General features: G+C 47.3%; 1 protein-coding gene across 4 annotated transcripts in view; it reads right to left on the minus strand.

The window, feature by feature from the left end:
* SEMA6C (semaphorin 6C) overlaps positions 1-15,797 on the minus strand; it is a 152,987-nt gene that overhangs the window by 48,379 nt on the left and 88,811 nt on the right. For all 4 annotated transcript variants that reach the window (XM_080984550.1, XM_080984549.1, XM_080984552.1 and 1 more), the window contains exons 2-9: positions 8,001-8,179; positions 7,303-7,417; positions 6,258-6,315; positions 5,472-5,528; positions 4,093-4,194; positions 3,158-3,248; positions 1,133-1,255; positions 582-670 (exon numbers count right to left, since the gene is read on the minus strand). In XM_080984550.1, coding sequence (XP_080840676.1) covers positions 582-670; positions 1,133-1,255; positions 3,158-3,248; positions 4,093-4,194; positions 5,472-5,528; positions 6,258-6,315; positions 7,303-7,417; positions 8,001-8,100 — 735 coding nt within the window. In that variant the 5' untranslated portion in view covers positions 8,101-8,179. The remainder of the gene's footprint in view (positions 1-581; positions 671-1,132; positions 1,256-3,157; positions 3,249-4,092; positions 4,195-5,471; positions 5,529-6,257; positions 6,316-7,302; positions 7,418-8,000; positions 8,180-15,797) is intronic.

Consider the following 15,797-nt stretch of genomic DNA (forward strand, 5'->3'; position numbering starts at 1 on the left):
AACTCATGCGCACTGTCCGCCATCTTGGATACCCCAGAAAACTCATGCGCGCAGTCCGCCATATTGGATACCCCAGAAAACTCATGCGCACTGTCCGCCATCTTGGATACCCCAGAAAACTCATGCGCTCTGTCCGCCATCTTGGATACCCCAGAAAACTCATGTGCGCTTTCCGCCATCTTGGATACCCCAGAAAACTCATGCGCTCTGTCCGCCATCTTGGTTACCCCAGAAAACTCATGCGCGCTGTCCGCCATCTTGGATACCCCAGAAAACTCATGCGCGCTGTCCGCCATCTTGGATACCCCAGAAAACTCATGTGCGCTGTCCGCCATCTTGGATACCCCAGAAAACTCATGCGCGCAGTCCGCCATCTTGGATACCCCAGCAACTCATGCGCACTGTCCGCCATCTTGGATACCCCAGAAAACTCATGCGCACTGTCCGCCATCTTGGATACCCCAGAAAACTCATGCGCTCTGTCCGCCATCTTGGATACCCCAGAAAACTCATGTGCGCTTTCCGCCATCTTGGATACCTCAGAAAACACATGAGCACTGTCCGCCATCTTGAATACTCACCCGTCCCAAGGTGGTGTATTCCATGGAGATCTCCCGGAAGAAGAAATAGACGTAATTGCCGTACTCGAGAGCATGCAGGAAATGTGGTTCTGGAGGGGGAGAAGTTGTTTTTTAAAACGTGGGCGCCTGGCGATTTCTCAGCAGCGCCGGGCTGTCCCGCCCGACGCCATTTCATTTATCAAGGAAAGGGAGCAGAAATTGAGCAGTTTCCCCCATTCTTCCCACAGGAGACTTCGTTCATTTCCCCTTCCACCGTGCCATCTCCCTGCATATGCGCTTAGCGGCGCACGTTCCCCTCACAGACGCATTTCTGCCGGAGAACCGCACTGCAAAATTTGGGGTTTTGGGCCTTCCGGTTGGCGGACCGCTTCGGAAAGCGTAAGTTGGGTCGGTTCCCCTTCCGTTGGCGAACCGAATCGAGCTCTTCCCCGTCACCCGAACTCGCTCCCCCTTTCACTGTCTCTGGAACGTGGCGGAAAAAGAGGACTCGCGAATCGCATCTGTTGGTCACACTCCGCCCTCAACAGTTCCCGCTGCACACCCCCCCTCACCTCTCAGCCACTTGGAGTCATATTTGACGGTCCTCAGCACCGGACTCCTCTCGCCCAGACTTCGGTAGATGACGGTGTCGCTGGCCTGGAAGTCTGCCACCGTGGCGGAATAGAGATTTCCTTCTGCGAAGGAGAGGGAAAAGAGGGAGGGGTCACACCCCCAAATTTCCCATGAGGCTGCATTCAACTGTGCCAAAACCTTGAGTTATTAACTCCTGTTATTAACTTCTTTCATAATATCAAAACAGAAGCGGGAACTTCAGCAAAGACGTTCAAAGGCACGCAACATCACAAGCATGGGACCAAGCGGGAGCTGCAACCGAGTGTTGCAGCATAAAGAGAGCTTTCATTCGGATGGTCCATTACCATTCGTCACCTTGAGCTGCTTGAACATCATGTCAATGTAATGTTTTTTTTCAGGACTAGAATCTTGCTTTTAGGGAATCTTTTTGGCCTGCCAGGCCAGATATTTTACCCTACACCCCACACCCCACCACGGACCAACTTTGACAGGTAGGTGGGACCACCACCCCTGTCCGTCACCTGCCATCAGAACGATGTGCCAGGTGATTGACACCTGTCAAAGCACAAAAAGAGGTCGCTAAAAATTGAGTGTTTTCCCCTCCACAGAAAAAGCAGCTTGTATTCAAATGGAGCATCTTTTCCCTTTTTAAAAAATATATATCTTCATTGACTTAAAATAAATACATTTATGAAAAAACAGATGGATAAACAAGTAAACAAACAAACAAACAAACAAACAAACAAACAACAGAAGAATCAAACCAACCACCACACTATAAGATACAACAAGATTAATATAACTGTCATCGTATATACTCCTGGTACTGAAAGCAATTATAAAACTTATAGAGAAGAAAACTAAAAATGACTTCCACTTAATCTCACTTTTCTTTATCCATCCATTACTTTATACCGCACAGTTACATATTGCTTATACATTTTTTTCCTTCCGTAGAAATTTGCAGAGATCTTTGCACAATGCTTCCCAGGGCCCCTCACTAGCCAGATGTGGAAGTCCGGCGGGTCAAATTTAGCCGCTGGGCTGGAGGTTCCCTGCCTGATTTAGGGAGGAAACCATAACTCACTCTGCATCTTTCAGGCAAGGCTAAGATCCCAAGGATGAACTCTTAAATATTCCATCCCACCTTTTTCTTCAAGGAGTTCAAAGTGGCGCACATGGTTATCTCTCTGTCCTCTTCACCCTCACAACAAGCCTGCGGTATAGGTCACCACATTGAGCTTCATGATTTGAACCCTGGTCTCTCCTGCGTCCTTGTCATATACAGTCATACCTCGGGTTACAGACCCTTCAGGTTGCGTTTTTTCAGGTTACAGACCGCCGAAACCCAGAAGTACTGGAATAGGTTACTTCTGGGTTTCGGCGCTCGCGCATGTGCATAAACACTAAATCGTGCTTTGCGCATGCACAGAAGCACCGAATCGCAACCCAAGAATGCACAGACGCAGGTTGCGAACGCTGCGGGTTGTGAACGAGCATCCTGCATGGATCACGTCCGCAACCCGAGTGTCCACTGTACACTTGAACCACGACACCACACTGGCTCGAAGCTGGAGACCTGTAGTCCAGGTGGGACGCTGGTGGTGCTGTGGGTTAAACCACAGAGCCCAGGACTTGCCGATCAGAAGGTCGACGGTTCGAATCCCTGCTACGGGGTGAGCTCCTGTTGCTCGGTCCCAGCTCCTGCCAACCTAGCAGTTCGAAAGCACATCAAAGTGCAAGTAGATAAATAGGTCCCGCTCCGGCGGGAAGGTAAACGGCGTTTCCGTGCGCTGCTCTGGTTCGCCAGAAGCGGCTTAGTCCTGCTGGCCACATGACCCAGAAGCTGTACGCCGGCTCCCTTGGCCAGTAAAGCGAGATGAGCGCCACAACTCCAGAGTCGGCCACGACTGGACCTAATGGTCAGGGGTCCCTTTACCTTTAATAGTCCAGGTACAAAAACACACACCCTGAAACGCACCGCACAAGTTTCAAAGATGTACCTGCGAAAAGCGCCACGTTGTTCTGCTTTGCGTCAAAGGGACACCGTGCTTGTCCGTTCAGCTCCTCCCCTTCCTGCTCCAAGTTGCTGATCTGGGGGCCACGGAAATTGGGGTGAATTTAGTCAAAGGCTGACACCCTAAGCCACACGCTCGGTTGCACAGTGCCACAACGTCCCAGCAGGATTCCACCCAATTTGCGACAGGAAGGTGTCTCCCTTTGTGGGTGAGGACTCTTCCTTAGCGCAAGGGCTGCAATGACCGCTGAGGGCCGCATGCCAGAGGTAGGCGGGGCCAAAGGGGGCGGGACAAAACACATGCAAATTTCGCACGTGCAAATGCATTTGCAAATTTCACCGGTGTAAATTTCGGAAAGGCAAATCTCCTTGTTGTATGGCAGGTAGGGTTTCCATCTTGACTTAAACCTATTTGTTGTTGCCGCTTTTAGTAATCTTATGCGTCAGTTGCCTTGAGGTGGTTTGTTAAGAAGGTGGTTAAATAAGCCCATGACAGTGTAATAAAATAAAATAATTAAAATAAAAAACAAAACAATAAAACAAAGCAAAACAAATAAATTAAAAAACAAAACAAAAATAATTAAATTTAAAAACTAAACAATAAAACAATTATATTACGTTACATTAGAAAACTAAACAAAACAAAAATAAATAAATAAAATTAAAAAAACTAAAATAAAATAAAATAGGGGCTACTTTTGTCACCCTCTCACGTCCCCTTCTCCATTCAGAAAAGCAAGAGGCATTATCAGATATTATCCAGCTGGTCAAAAACACTCTGGGAGGGGGTGGCTCAAGGTCAGTGGAGGGGCGTGGCTTGGGGACAGGGGGCGTGGCTAGAGGCGTGGCTAAGGAGAGTTGGCCCCCGTGGGGTTACGGTTCCCGACCAATCCATCAACTGATCCCAAACCAGCTTCCTACCTTGTAGGTCCGGCACATGGGGTTGAAGGCGTTTGTCCCACAGGCCAAGAGGGTTTCTTCGTTCTTCTGAACCAAGACTTTGATGTAGTTGTAACATTCATTCTGGAATCGGGGCAGAGCGAGAAAGATCAAGGACTTACCCCAGAGTTGGGGGAAGACTTAAAATAATTTTTTATTTTCATATTGTGATTTTATGTTGTAACTGCCCTGCGACCTGCAGGTATATTTAATAAATAAGTAAATAAAATAATAGAATAATAGAACCATAGAGTTGCAACCCCCTTCAGTGCCTGGAGTGCCTGGAGGCGGTTGGAGGATGGATGGCGGCTAACAGATTGAGGTTGAATCCTGACAAGACAGAAGTACTGTTTTGGGGGGACAGGGGGAGGGCGGGTGTGGAAGACTCCCTGGTCCTGAGTGGGGTAACTGTGCCCCTGAAGGACCAGGTGCGCAGCCTGGGAGTCATTTTGGACTCGCAGCTGTCCATGGAGGCGCAGGTCAATTCTGTGTCCAGGGCAGCTGTCTACCAGCTCCACCTGATACGCAGGATGAGACCCTACCTGCCTGCAGACTGTCTTGCCAGAGTGGTGCATGCTCTGGTTATCTCCCGCTTGGACTACTGCAACGCACTCTACGTGGGGCTACCTTTGAAGGTGACCTGGAAACTGCAATTAATCTAGAATGCGACAGCTAGACTGGTGACTGGGAGCGGCCGCTGGGACCACATAACACCGGTTCTGAGAGATCTGCATTGGCTCCCAGTATGTTTCCGAGCACAATTCAAAGTGTTGTGCTGTCCTTTAAAGCCCTAAACGGCCTCAGTCCAGTATACCTGAAGGAGCGTCTCCACCCCCATCATTCTACTCGGACACTGAGGTCCAGCTCCGAGGGCCTTCTGGCGGTTCCCTCCCTGCGAGAAGCTAAGCTACAGGGAACCAGGCAGAGGGCCTTCTCGGTGGTGGTGCCCGCCCTGTGGAATGCCCTCCCACCAGATGGCAAAGAGATAAACAACTATCTGACATTCAGAAGACATCTTAAGGCAGCCCTGTTTAGGGAAGTTTTTAATATTTAACGCTGTACTGTTTTTAATAATTGATTGGGAGCCGCCCAGAGTGGCTGGGGAAACTCAGCCAGATGGGCGGGGTATAAATAATAAATTATTATTATTATTATTATTATTATTATTATTATTATTACTTCAGTGCAGATTTCTTTCACACCATGTGGGGCTCGAACCCACGACCCAGAGATGAAGCATCTCATGCTCTACCCACTGAGCTTTCCCACCTCACACAGGCAAATGCCACTGTCAGTCGCAAGGATAATCAGGACGCAGAAACGAATACAGATCCTAGAACCGAGACCCTTGCGGTTCTTACCCGGAGCTTTCCTCTCATCGCACAGTTTTCCATGTCTTGCGTCTTCCATGTGAGGTGCTGAGGGTGCAGTGGAGGAAAGAGAAATCAGAACAGGGCAATGGTTAGAGGGTGGTGAAATCGTGTTCTAGGTGATACATGATCTAGAACAAGCAAGGCAAGGGACTGGTTTTCAATGTTGCAGACATTTCGCAGAATTCTTTCTAGGTAGTATGCTCTTCTCAGTGAAAGAGCGGTACGAGGCAACACACAAAAGATCCCACTGAGAATGTGGTCTAGGTTCCTCATAGCAACAATGGCAGGTTCTAGGTAGCACAACTAGGTTCTAGGTAGCTGGAGTATAAAGAAGGCTGATCGCCGAAGAATTGATGCTTTTAAATTCTGGTGCTGGAGGAGACTCTGGAGAGTCCCATGGACTGCAAGAAGATCAAACCTCTCCATTCTGAAGGAAATCAGCCCTGAGTGCTCACTGGAAGGACAAATCCTGAAGCTGAGGCTCCAAGACTTTGGCTACCTCATGAGAAGAGAAGTCTCCCTGGAAAAGACCCTGATGTTGGGAAAGATGGAGGGCACAAGGAGAAGGGGACGGCAGAGGAGGAGATGGTGGGACAGTGTTCTCGAAGCTACCAGCATGAGTTTGGCCAAACTGCGGGAGGCAGTGGAAGACAGGAGTGCCTGGCGTGCTCTGGTCCAGAGGGTCACAAAGAGGCGGACACGACTAAACGACTAAACAACAACAGGTAGCACAACCAGGTCTTAAAGCCATTGGGTTAAAAAACAACAACTCACCCTTTTTGGAGAGAAGTCGTCTTTGGTCCGTCGGAGATCAAAGGCATAGACGTGGTCTCTGATGGCCGGTAGGGTGGTAGGGAGAGAAAAGAGAAAGAGATAAATAATTTCCTCACTTGTACAACTCAAGCACTGCTGAGGAAGGTAAAAGGTGAGAGCCACTTTGCATTTGAACAGTCTGGGATCCTCCATCTTGGAATCTCTGTATCCTGACTTTATTACGGCTTCTGCTGGTCCATGACTGGTTCTCAGCATCAAAGGGCAAGAGCCTAGCTCAGACCAGATCCCAGGACCCCAAACGTTGGAAACGCAAACAGAAGAAAAAAAAAGAGTGTTGGAGATGTGAAACAGAAGTTCCGTTCTATCATATGTGGTGGGATTGTAAGAAGGTAAAATCCTACTGGGAAATGATATACAATGAATTGACGAAAATGTTAAAAATAACTTTTGTAAAAAAAACCAGAAGCCTTTTTATTAGGTAATTTAGGTCAAGACATACCAAAAGAAATGAGGACTTTATTTGTGTATGTCACTACAGCAGCAAGAATGTTGATTGCACAAAATTGGAAGACTGGAGAAATACCAACGAAAGAACAATGGCAAGAGATGCAGAACTGGCAAAAATGACAGAAAGACTAAGAGAGAAAGACAACAGAGCCTTTGAGAAAGATTGGGAACCATTCATACTATATTTGCAGAATATAAGGCAATAGACTTGATGGCAGGATTTAAACAAACATCCACATTATCAGCATCAGAAAATGTTTGGAAGATAGTGAAAATGATGGTGTATTTAATTTTATTTTTATGTTTTTAAGGTGTGATGTTATGTTATTAATAACTTTTTCTCTTGAGAGATAGCAAAGCGGGTGAGAATAGAAACAAACCAGAAACACAAGTCTTGGAGGGGAGGGAGGGAGGAATATATAGTAACTGTTAAGGATTTGAGATGTATGTAATGAATGAAAAATGAATAAAATAAAATAAAAAAAGGAAACGCAAACAAAATGGCCGCCAACACCATCTTCCCTGCTCCGCCACTTACCGCGCGGCAATGAAAAGGGTTTGGTTGAGTCTCAGCATGCTCTGGAAATCCAGGCCTAGCTCGGTAGTGTCATTGTCCCCTGCGAGGCCACGGAAAACAGGATACTGGGATGTTCCTGGTGGGTGAGGAGAGAAAGAATGCCCTATTAGAAAAGAAAATGCCTCCTTCTGCAGGAAAAGCATCTTTGGGGCCAGTTCTCCCCTTTCTCCTCCATTCTCTCCAGTCGACAGAGGATGGGGGAAGCAACACCTGTTGAATACCTGTCTGCCTCTTAGAAAGAGTGCTTCCTTCCTTAGGAGACGCACCTTCAAACAGAGCCGATTGTTTTCCCACCCTCCAATCCCTCCGGTCAAGGGAGGATGGGGAAGCAACACCTGTTGAATACCTGTCTGCCTCTTAGAAAGATTGCTTCCTTCCTTAGGAGACGCACCTTCAAACAGAGCTGATTGTTTTCCCAACCCCCAATCCCTCCGGTCAAGGGAGGATGGGAGAAGCAATACCTGTTGAATACCTGTCTGCCTGTTAGAAAGACTGCTACCTTCTTCCTTCCTTAGGAGACGCACCTTCAAACAGAGCTGATTGTTTTCCCACCCTCCATTCCCCCCATTCCAGGGAGGATCAGGGAAGCAACACCTGTTGAATACCTGCCTGCCCTGGTTTCACTGTGCAAATAGTTTGAAAGCAGGCTGCAGACTCACCTGCCCCGCCGACGGTGCTGAGCGGAGTCAAATCCTTAGGGAAGGAAGTCGCAGACGCCAGGAAGAATAAAAGGGCAGGCTGGAGGAAGGGAAGGATCATTCTCAGAACTTTCCCAGGAGGAGAGGAGAAGCGAGGGAGGCGGGTCCTAGGAGCGAAACATGCTTCCCTTTGGCAGGCCCTGGAAGAAAGCAGGAAAGAGGAGGGTTAATAATAATAATAAATTTTATTTATACCCCGCCCTCCCCAGCCTAGACCATTTCAGGGCGGCTAACACCCGATATAAAAACCAATTGATTGAAATACAACTTAAAAACAAGATTAAAATACAACATTAAAACATTAAAATACAGCCTCATTTCAATGGAAACTCAAATCAAAAACTTTTTGGGGAATGAAAATGTCAAGTCTTCACCAAGGCTAACTATCCAGACTGATCCTACGTGGGCCAGAAAAAAGCCAGGGAAGTCCCCAAATAGGAGTTCCGTCACAAAAGGAGAAAGGAAAGGGTTCCAAAATCTGTTTTCTTTTTTAAAAATTCCCCTCCCCATTTATTTTGGAGGAATGAGTTATCTATACTTAAAAATAAAAACCATTGCAACCTCCCACCCCAAATTTCACCAATAGTTGCCACACCAAATTCAACAGAGATTTTTTGTAGCTTTAAAAATCTGTGTTTTTGGTTTTTTTTAAAAAAACTATTCTCTCCTTATTTTGGAGGAAGGACTCCTATTTGCATTTTTAAAAACAACTGCTGGGGGGGGGGTGTCTTCAGCCCAAATGGCCCCACACCAAATTCACAGACCAGTTCCAGCCCACATACAATATCAAGGAAGTCATAAAACACGATAGGGAAAAATTTGAATTTGTAATTAGGTATAACAGGGACAATACAGATATGTTGTTGTTGTTGCTGTTGAGTCGTTTAGTTGTGTCCGCCTCTTTGTGACCCCCTGGACCAGAGCACGCCAGGCACTCCTGTCACCCCCTCGTCCTCTGCCGTCCCCTTCTCCTTGTGCCCTCCATCTTTCCCAACTTCAGGGTCTTTCCCAGGGAGTCTTCTCTTCTCATGAGGTGGCCAAAGTCTTGGAGCCTCAGCTTCAGGATTTGTCCTTCCAGTGAGCACTCAGGGCTGGATTCCTTCAGAATGGAGAGGTTGGATCTTCTTGCAGTCCATGGGACTCTCAAGAGTCTCCTCCAGCACCAGAATTCAAAAGCATCTATTCTTTGGCGATCAGCCTTTTTGATGGTCCAGCTCTCACTTCCATACACCACTGCTGGGAAAACCAGAGCTTTAACTATACGGACCTTTGTTGGCAAGGTGATGTCTCTGCTTTTTAAGATGCTGTCTAGGTTTGTCATTGCTTTTCTCCCAAGAAGCAGGCGTCTTTTAATTTTGTGACTGCTGTCACCATCTGCAGTGATCATGGAACCCAAGAAAGTAAAATGTCTCACTGCCTCCATTTCTTCCCCTTCTATTTGCCAGGAGGTGATGGGCCCAGTGGCCATGATCTTAGTTTTTTTGATGTTGAGCTTCAAACCATATTTTGCGCTCTCCTCTTTCACCCTCATTAAAAGGTTCTTTAATTCCTCCTTACTTTCTGCCATCAAGGTTGTGTCATCTGCATCTCTGAGGATGTTGATATTTTTTCCGGCAATCTTAATTCTGGCTAGGGATTCATCCAGCCCAGCCGTTCGCATGATGAATTCTGCATATAAGTTAAATAAGCAGGGAGACAATATACAGCCTTGCCGTACTCCTTTCCCAATTTTGAACCAATCAGTTGTTCCATATCCAGTTCTAACTGCAGCTTCTTGTCCCACATAGAGATTTCTCAGGAGACAGATGAGGTGATCAGGCACTCCCATTTCTTTAAGAACATGCCATAGTTTGCTGTGGTCGACACAGTCAAAGGCTTTTGCATAGTCAATGAAGCAGAAGTAGATGTCTTTATTATAGCAACAGTTAAATAAATATATATATATATTAAAATATATATAATATTAAAAATATATATAAATTATATTATATAAATTAAAACTTAGCTAATAGGAGGAACAGTCCAAACGGCAGAAATTAGGTGGCAATGATTGGATAAAATAACTTCAGACATTGATATATTGGCCCACTCCTCTCCAACTGCAGTCAAGCTGTGGGAAGGCTAGGTAAATGAACTCTGTGCATGCTCAGATGCACCCAACACACTTCAGATGCTTGCTGGAGCAGAGCTGAAAAACTGAAACAGCTTTTGGGGGGCAGGGAGGGTGAACCCACAGATTTTGGGGGGCAGCTGTGGCTGCAATCGAGCCGCCTAAAACTTCCCTGCGGACCCGGAAAGAAAGGTGGGTGCAGAGTCTGCTAAGAGAGCCTCAATGCTCACAGACCCAAACGCTATAAATATCTAAGGCGTGCCCCCCCCCGATTCGTTTAGTGAATTAACAGTGTGTACAATTAGTCTATTTCTGAATGCGCGGCCACAAATCGACGTAAGACAGCTGGTGTCCTGGATCGGATTGCAGTGGAACTCCCCTTCCACAGATCGGATGGAAACAAGCTCCACCCCCCCCCCAAATATTTTGGGGAAATGGGGACATCATCCCAGAGCCCTACAGGTCAGATTGTGTGGGGCAGGATGGAATACGGCAAGGATCAATTAAGGCTCGGAGCGTCTCTCTCTTTTAAGTTCCCTCAACTTTTCTTATATACATTGTATGTATATAAATAGTTATTTCCTTAAACAAACAAGGCAATTGCAAATCAGCGCCTCCAACACATAAGCAACAAGTGTAAATTAGCATTCCCTATTGTTAATATTGCTGGGGACGCTGGTGGCGCTGTGGGTTAAACCACAGAGCCCAGGGCTTGCCGATCAGAAGGTTGGTGGTTCGAATCCCCGTGACGGGGTGAGCTCCCGTTGCTCAGTCCCTGCTCCTGCCAACCTAGCAGTTCGAAAGCATGTCAAAGTGCAAGTAGATAAATAGGTACCACTCCAGCGGGAAGGTAAATGGTGTTTCCGTGCGCTGCTCTGGTTCGCCAGAAGCGGCTTAGTCATGCTGGCCACATGACCCGGAAGCTGTAAGCCCGCTCCATTGGCCAATAAAGCGAGATGAGCGCTGCAACCCCAGAGTTGACCACGACTGGACCTAATGCTCAGGGGTCCCCTTACCTTTACCTATTGCTATTATGCTATGCTATGGTTTTCCCAGTAGTGATGGATGGAAGTGAGAGCTGGACCATAAAGAAGGCTGATTGCCAAAGAATGGATGCTTTTGAATTATGGTGCTGGAGGAGACTCTTGAGAGTCCCATGGACCGCAAGAAGATCAAACCTCTCCATTCTGAAGGAAATCAGCCCTGAGTGCTCACTGGAAGGACAGATCCTGAAGCTGAGGCTCCACTACTTTGGCCACCTCATGAGAAGAGAAGACTCCCTGGAAAAGACCCTGATGCTGGGAAAGATGGAGGGCACAAGGAGAAGGGGACGACAGAGGACGAGATGGTGGGACAGTGTTCTCGAGGCTACCAGCATGAGTTTGTCCAGCTTTTTTGGGGCAGGGTATAAATAATAAAATTAATAATAAAATTGTTGTTTGAGAATAGGATGTTCCTATTTTCATTGGAGAAACGTTGGAGGGTATGTAATAATAATAATAATAATAATAATAATAATAATAATACAGCCATCAGTTTTTCAGAGTATAATTCCTCTCCCAAGTTATCGCTCATCTTTTTTTGGTAAAGACTACAACGCACAGGCCATTGGCAGAGAAAACAAACAAGCTCTTATTCTCCGCAACTCCCAGTACTAAATAATTGGCAACTGTGGCATGGATGGAGCTCTTATTACATACAGGCCTTGCGCTAAATAATTAGCATTTATAGTATTTATGAAGCTCTCGTTACTTGCAGCTCGCAGCTCTATAATAACAAATCAGCACATTTGTCGTATTTATGGAGCGCTGTTTCTGTACAGCTCCTAGCACAGAGTAATAACAGGCACGTCTAGCATTTAAACTCTTTTTGCTTTCCTCTCCAAGTACTTAATAATTGGTTAGCTTTTATGAAGCAGTGATTATTATAGCAATTAGAGGCAGCTTGATAGCCTGCGCCTCTCTGAAAGGTTTGCAGACAATAAGATAATGATTTTTAAAAAGTCGAAGTGGAAATCAACAAATCAAAGTAACAGAATTGTGTAAAACCCGCAATAAAACCAGCAGCGATGACTATAAAAATCAAATCACATTCCCTACATGGGGATTTCACTTTCCGGACAAACCTATAATGAAACGAAGGAAAAGCATCAGCTAAATATTCAGTTCACTGGGTTCGATACCAGCAGAGCGAGAAGTACAGAATTATCTAGGATTTATTACAGCGCAGGCTGAAATTCACAGGATCGGATGAAGTTTCTTACTGGTGCCAAACTGTTAAGACTTCATCCGAAAAGGTCCTACTCAGAGTAGAACTCTTAAGACTATCCATTTCAAGCAATCTATCCTCATCTTTTCTTAGCTGCCCAGTTCTACGCTGTAAGCTCCTTGAGGGCAGAGACTTTCCGCACCAGCCCTGATGAAGAGCAGTCGAGCACCGCCACAAATTACCGTATTTTTCTGTGTATAAGACTAGTTTCCCCCCTTAAAAAATAAATGGGGCGTCTTATACATGGATAGTGTATTTAAGATTTTCTTAAACCTGAGTCCCCAAAAACAGGGGGCGCTCTTATACATGGGGGCGTCTTATAGACGAAAAAATACGGTAATTCAGAATTTTAAAATTTTAAAAGGAGTTATCTCTCTTAAGGCCTCTCTCTCTCTCTCTCTCTCTCTCTCTCTCTCTCTCCTTTCCAGATCTTCTTCTTCTTCTTTGGCGATCACTCGTAGCCGAGTAAGATTGTCTTCCACAAAAAGGGTTTTAACAATGAGTCCGTAAGTGACTGTGGAGGCCAATTCTGGATCCACACATCCTTCCATAGTGGGGACATTGGTTTCCGGGTGGGAGTTGATCAGGGTGTGGATCTGCCAAGCGTGCCTCCCTCTTAGCAAGTTTCTCCCTTGAGTCCTGAGTTCGAGTGTCTTCAAAGCCCATGACACCTTTGGTAAAGGCTGTTCTCCAACTGGAGCACTTGCAGGCCAGTGTTTCCCAGTTGTCAGTGTTTAAGCCACTTCTGCCCTATGGAGGAGGTGGGGTTGCGGGTTTCACGCCCCCTCCACGTGCGCGGTGGCTGGAGCCCAGCCCCCACGCGATTGGGGGGATTCCCGGCCGCGTCATCCCCTGGCTAGCCAATCGGCTGGCTCAAGGGGTGTGGCCTGCCCTATTTAAACCAGGACGCGGCCTGGGATCTCCCTCTTTGCTGTTCCTGCTTTTCCAGCCCTATACGTTTTTCGTTCCTTGACCTTGCTATGGACCTCGGTTGGTCGCCGTTGAGGGGCCTGGTAGGATTTTTTCCACTTGGCAAATTGGCACCAGCCGCTTGGTTTTTGCCTAAAGTAAAAGGGACCCCTGACCATTAGGTCCAGTCGTGGCCGACTCTGGGGTTGCGGCACTCATCTCGCTTTATTGGCCGTGGGAGCTGGTGTACAGCTTCCGGGTCATGTGGCCAGCATGACTAAGCCGCTTCTGGCGAACCAGAGCAGCGCACGGAAATGCCGTTTACCTTCCCGCCGGAGCGGTACCCATTTATCTACTTGCACTTTGACGTGCTTTCGAACTGCTAGGTTGGCAGGAGCAGAGACTGAGCAACGGGAGCTCACCCCGTCGCGGGGATTCGAACCGCTGACCTTCTGATCGGCAAGCCCTAGGCTCTGTGGTTTTAACCCACAGCGCCACCCGCGTCCCTTTGGTTTTCGCCTACCTCGTAGCAAATCGTCACAACTTTCTGGGTACTGGCGGTTAGGCATTGGTATTGTTCTGTAGATGGAAGAGGGGAGGAAGCGCCATCACCTCCCCCGCATATTGAAGGGCAGTCTGATAAAGGATTCCGGGGGGCGTGGCCCTGTCCGAAGCCTAGGGAGGTGAGGGCCTAAGACTTGCCCCCTATCGGTGACCCCGGGGGAGTTCCTAGTTGATGTGCATCAGCAGGACTCCCCCTACTGGTGGTTAACCCTTCCTGGACTTCAAGCGGACCGGCTGAAGTCGGATATACAGTCATAGTTCAAGTTGAATGCGCTTTGGGTTGAGCTCGTTCGAGTTGCGTTCTGCGGCAACCCGGAAGTAACGGAGCGTGTTACTTCTGGGTTTCGCCGCTTGTGCATGCGCAGATGCTCAAAATGACGTCATGAGCATGCGCAGTAGCAGGAAAACACGACCCGTGCATGCGCAGTCGCATCTTGCGTTCCGTTCTGGATGTGAACGGGGCTGTGGAACGGATCCCGTTCGCATCCCGAGGTACCACTGTAGTCGGTTAGGACCTATGCCTAAGCCAATACCGCTCATCACCTTTAACCAATAAAGTTGCGGCCTTATTTAGCCCATTAACCTTAATACAGTGGTACCTCAGGTTAAGTACTTAATTCGTTCCGGAGGTCTGTTCTTAACCTGAAGCACCACTTTAGCTAATGGGGCCTCCTGCTGCTGCTGCGCCGCCGGAGCACGATTTCTGTTCTCATCCTGAAGCAAAGTTCTTAACCTGAAGCATTATTTCTGGGTTAGCAGAGTCTGTAACCTGAAGCATATGTAACCTGAGGTACCACTGTAATTGTGTCATGTGTCATTATTTCCACTGGGGGGGGCGGGAACTCGCCACACAATACTACATTTTTTTAGATTTGCCTTGAGACAGTCTTTAAACCTCCAGCCCCGCTTAACCAGCCTCCCCCTCTCCCCCCACATGCCCCTGTCTCTCTGGATCCCCAAAGTCACAGAAGAATCGGCCACAGCAGTCTGGTGACGTGAGAGGAAACTCTTGTGGGAACTGTCTGTCTCCTTTCTCGACGTCTACCTGGCGTAGTTTCGCATCCTTGGGGAGCGCAGTCTCTCTCTCTGTGTGCGTGAGCCAGAGGCCCAGATGTTCCTCCAATTACTGCAGGGGAAAAGTTGCACAGAGAGAAAACGGGATGCGTGCCTTGCCGGCAGGATGGGACAACGAAATTCTATCCTGCTTCTCTGCAATACGGGGAGGTATTGTCTAAACAGTGCCTAGAATAGCCTTTTTTAAAAAAATAAAAGGGGGGTTGATTTCTTTTGTGTGCTGCAAGTTAGGCTACCTAAACACACCATAAAGCACAGTCCTCCTTCTAAGGGATCTTAGAACTATAGTTTGCCGCTCCCAGAACTACACTTCCAAGCACCCATAACATACTATAGTTCCCAGGAGTCTTTGTGCTTTGAATGTAAGGTGCGTATGCAGCCTTATACTACGTCATAACAGAGTGAAAAGTTGAAACTGTAATGTTGTTTTTGTTTAGTCATTTAGTCGTGTCCGACTCTTCGTGGCCCCCTGGACCAGATCACGCCAGGCCCTCCTGTCTTCCACTGCCTCCCGCAGTTTGGTCAAACTCATGCTGGTAGCTTCGAGAACACTGTCCCACCATCTTGTCCTCTGTCGTCCCCTTCTCCTTGTGCCCTCCATCTTTCTCAACATCAGGGTTTTTTCCAGGGAGTCTTCTCTTCTCATGAGGTGGCCAAAGTCTTGGAGCCTCAGCTTCAGGATCTGTCCTTCCAGTGAGCACTCAGGGCTGATTTCCTTCAAAATATTACAGTTTCCTTAAGAAACTGTAATAAATGCTGACTAATAACAATAATAATTTCAAATGATGTATTGCCCTTTATCAAAAGATCTCAAGGCGGTGTACATTAGAAAC

This window comes from Podarcis pityusensis, assembly GCF_964106645.2.
Source record: "Podarcis pityusensis genome assembly, chromosome: 16".
Lineage (NCBI taxonomy): Eukaryota > Metazoa > Chordata > Lepidosauria > Squamata > Lacertidae > Podarcis > Podarcis pityusensis.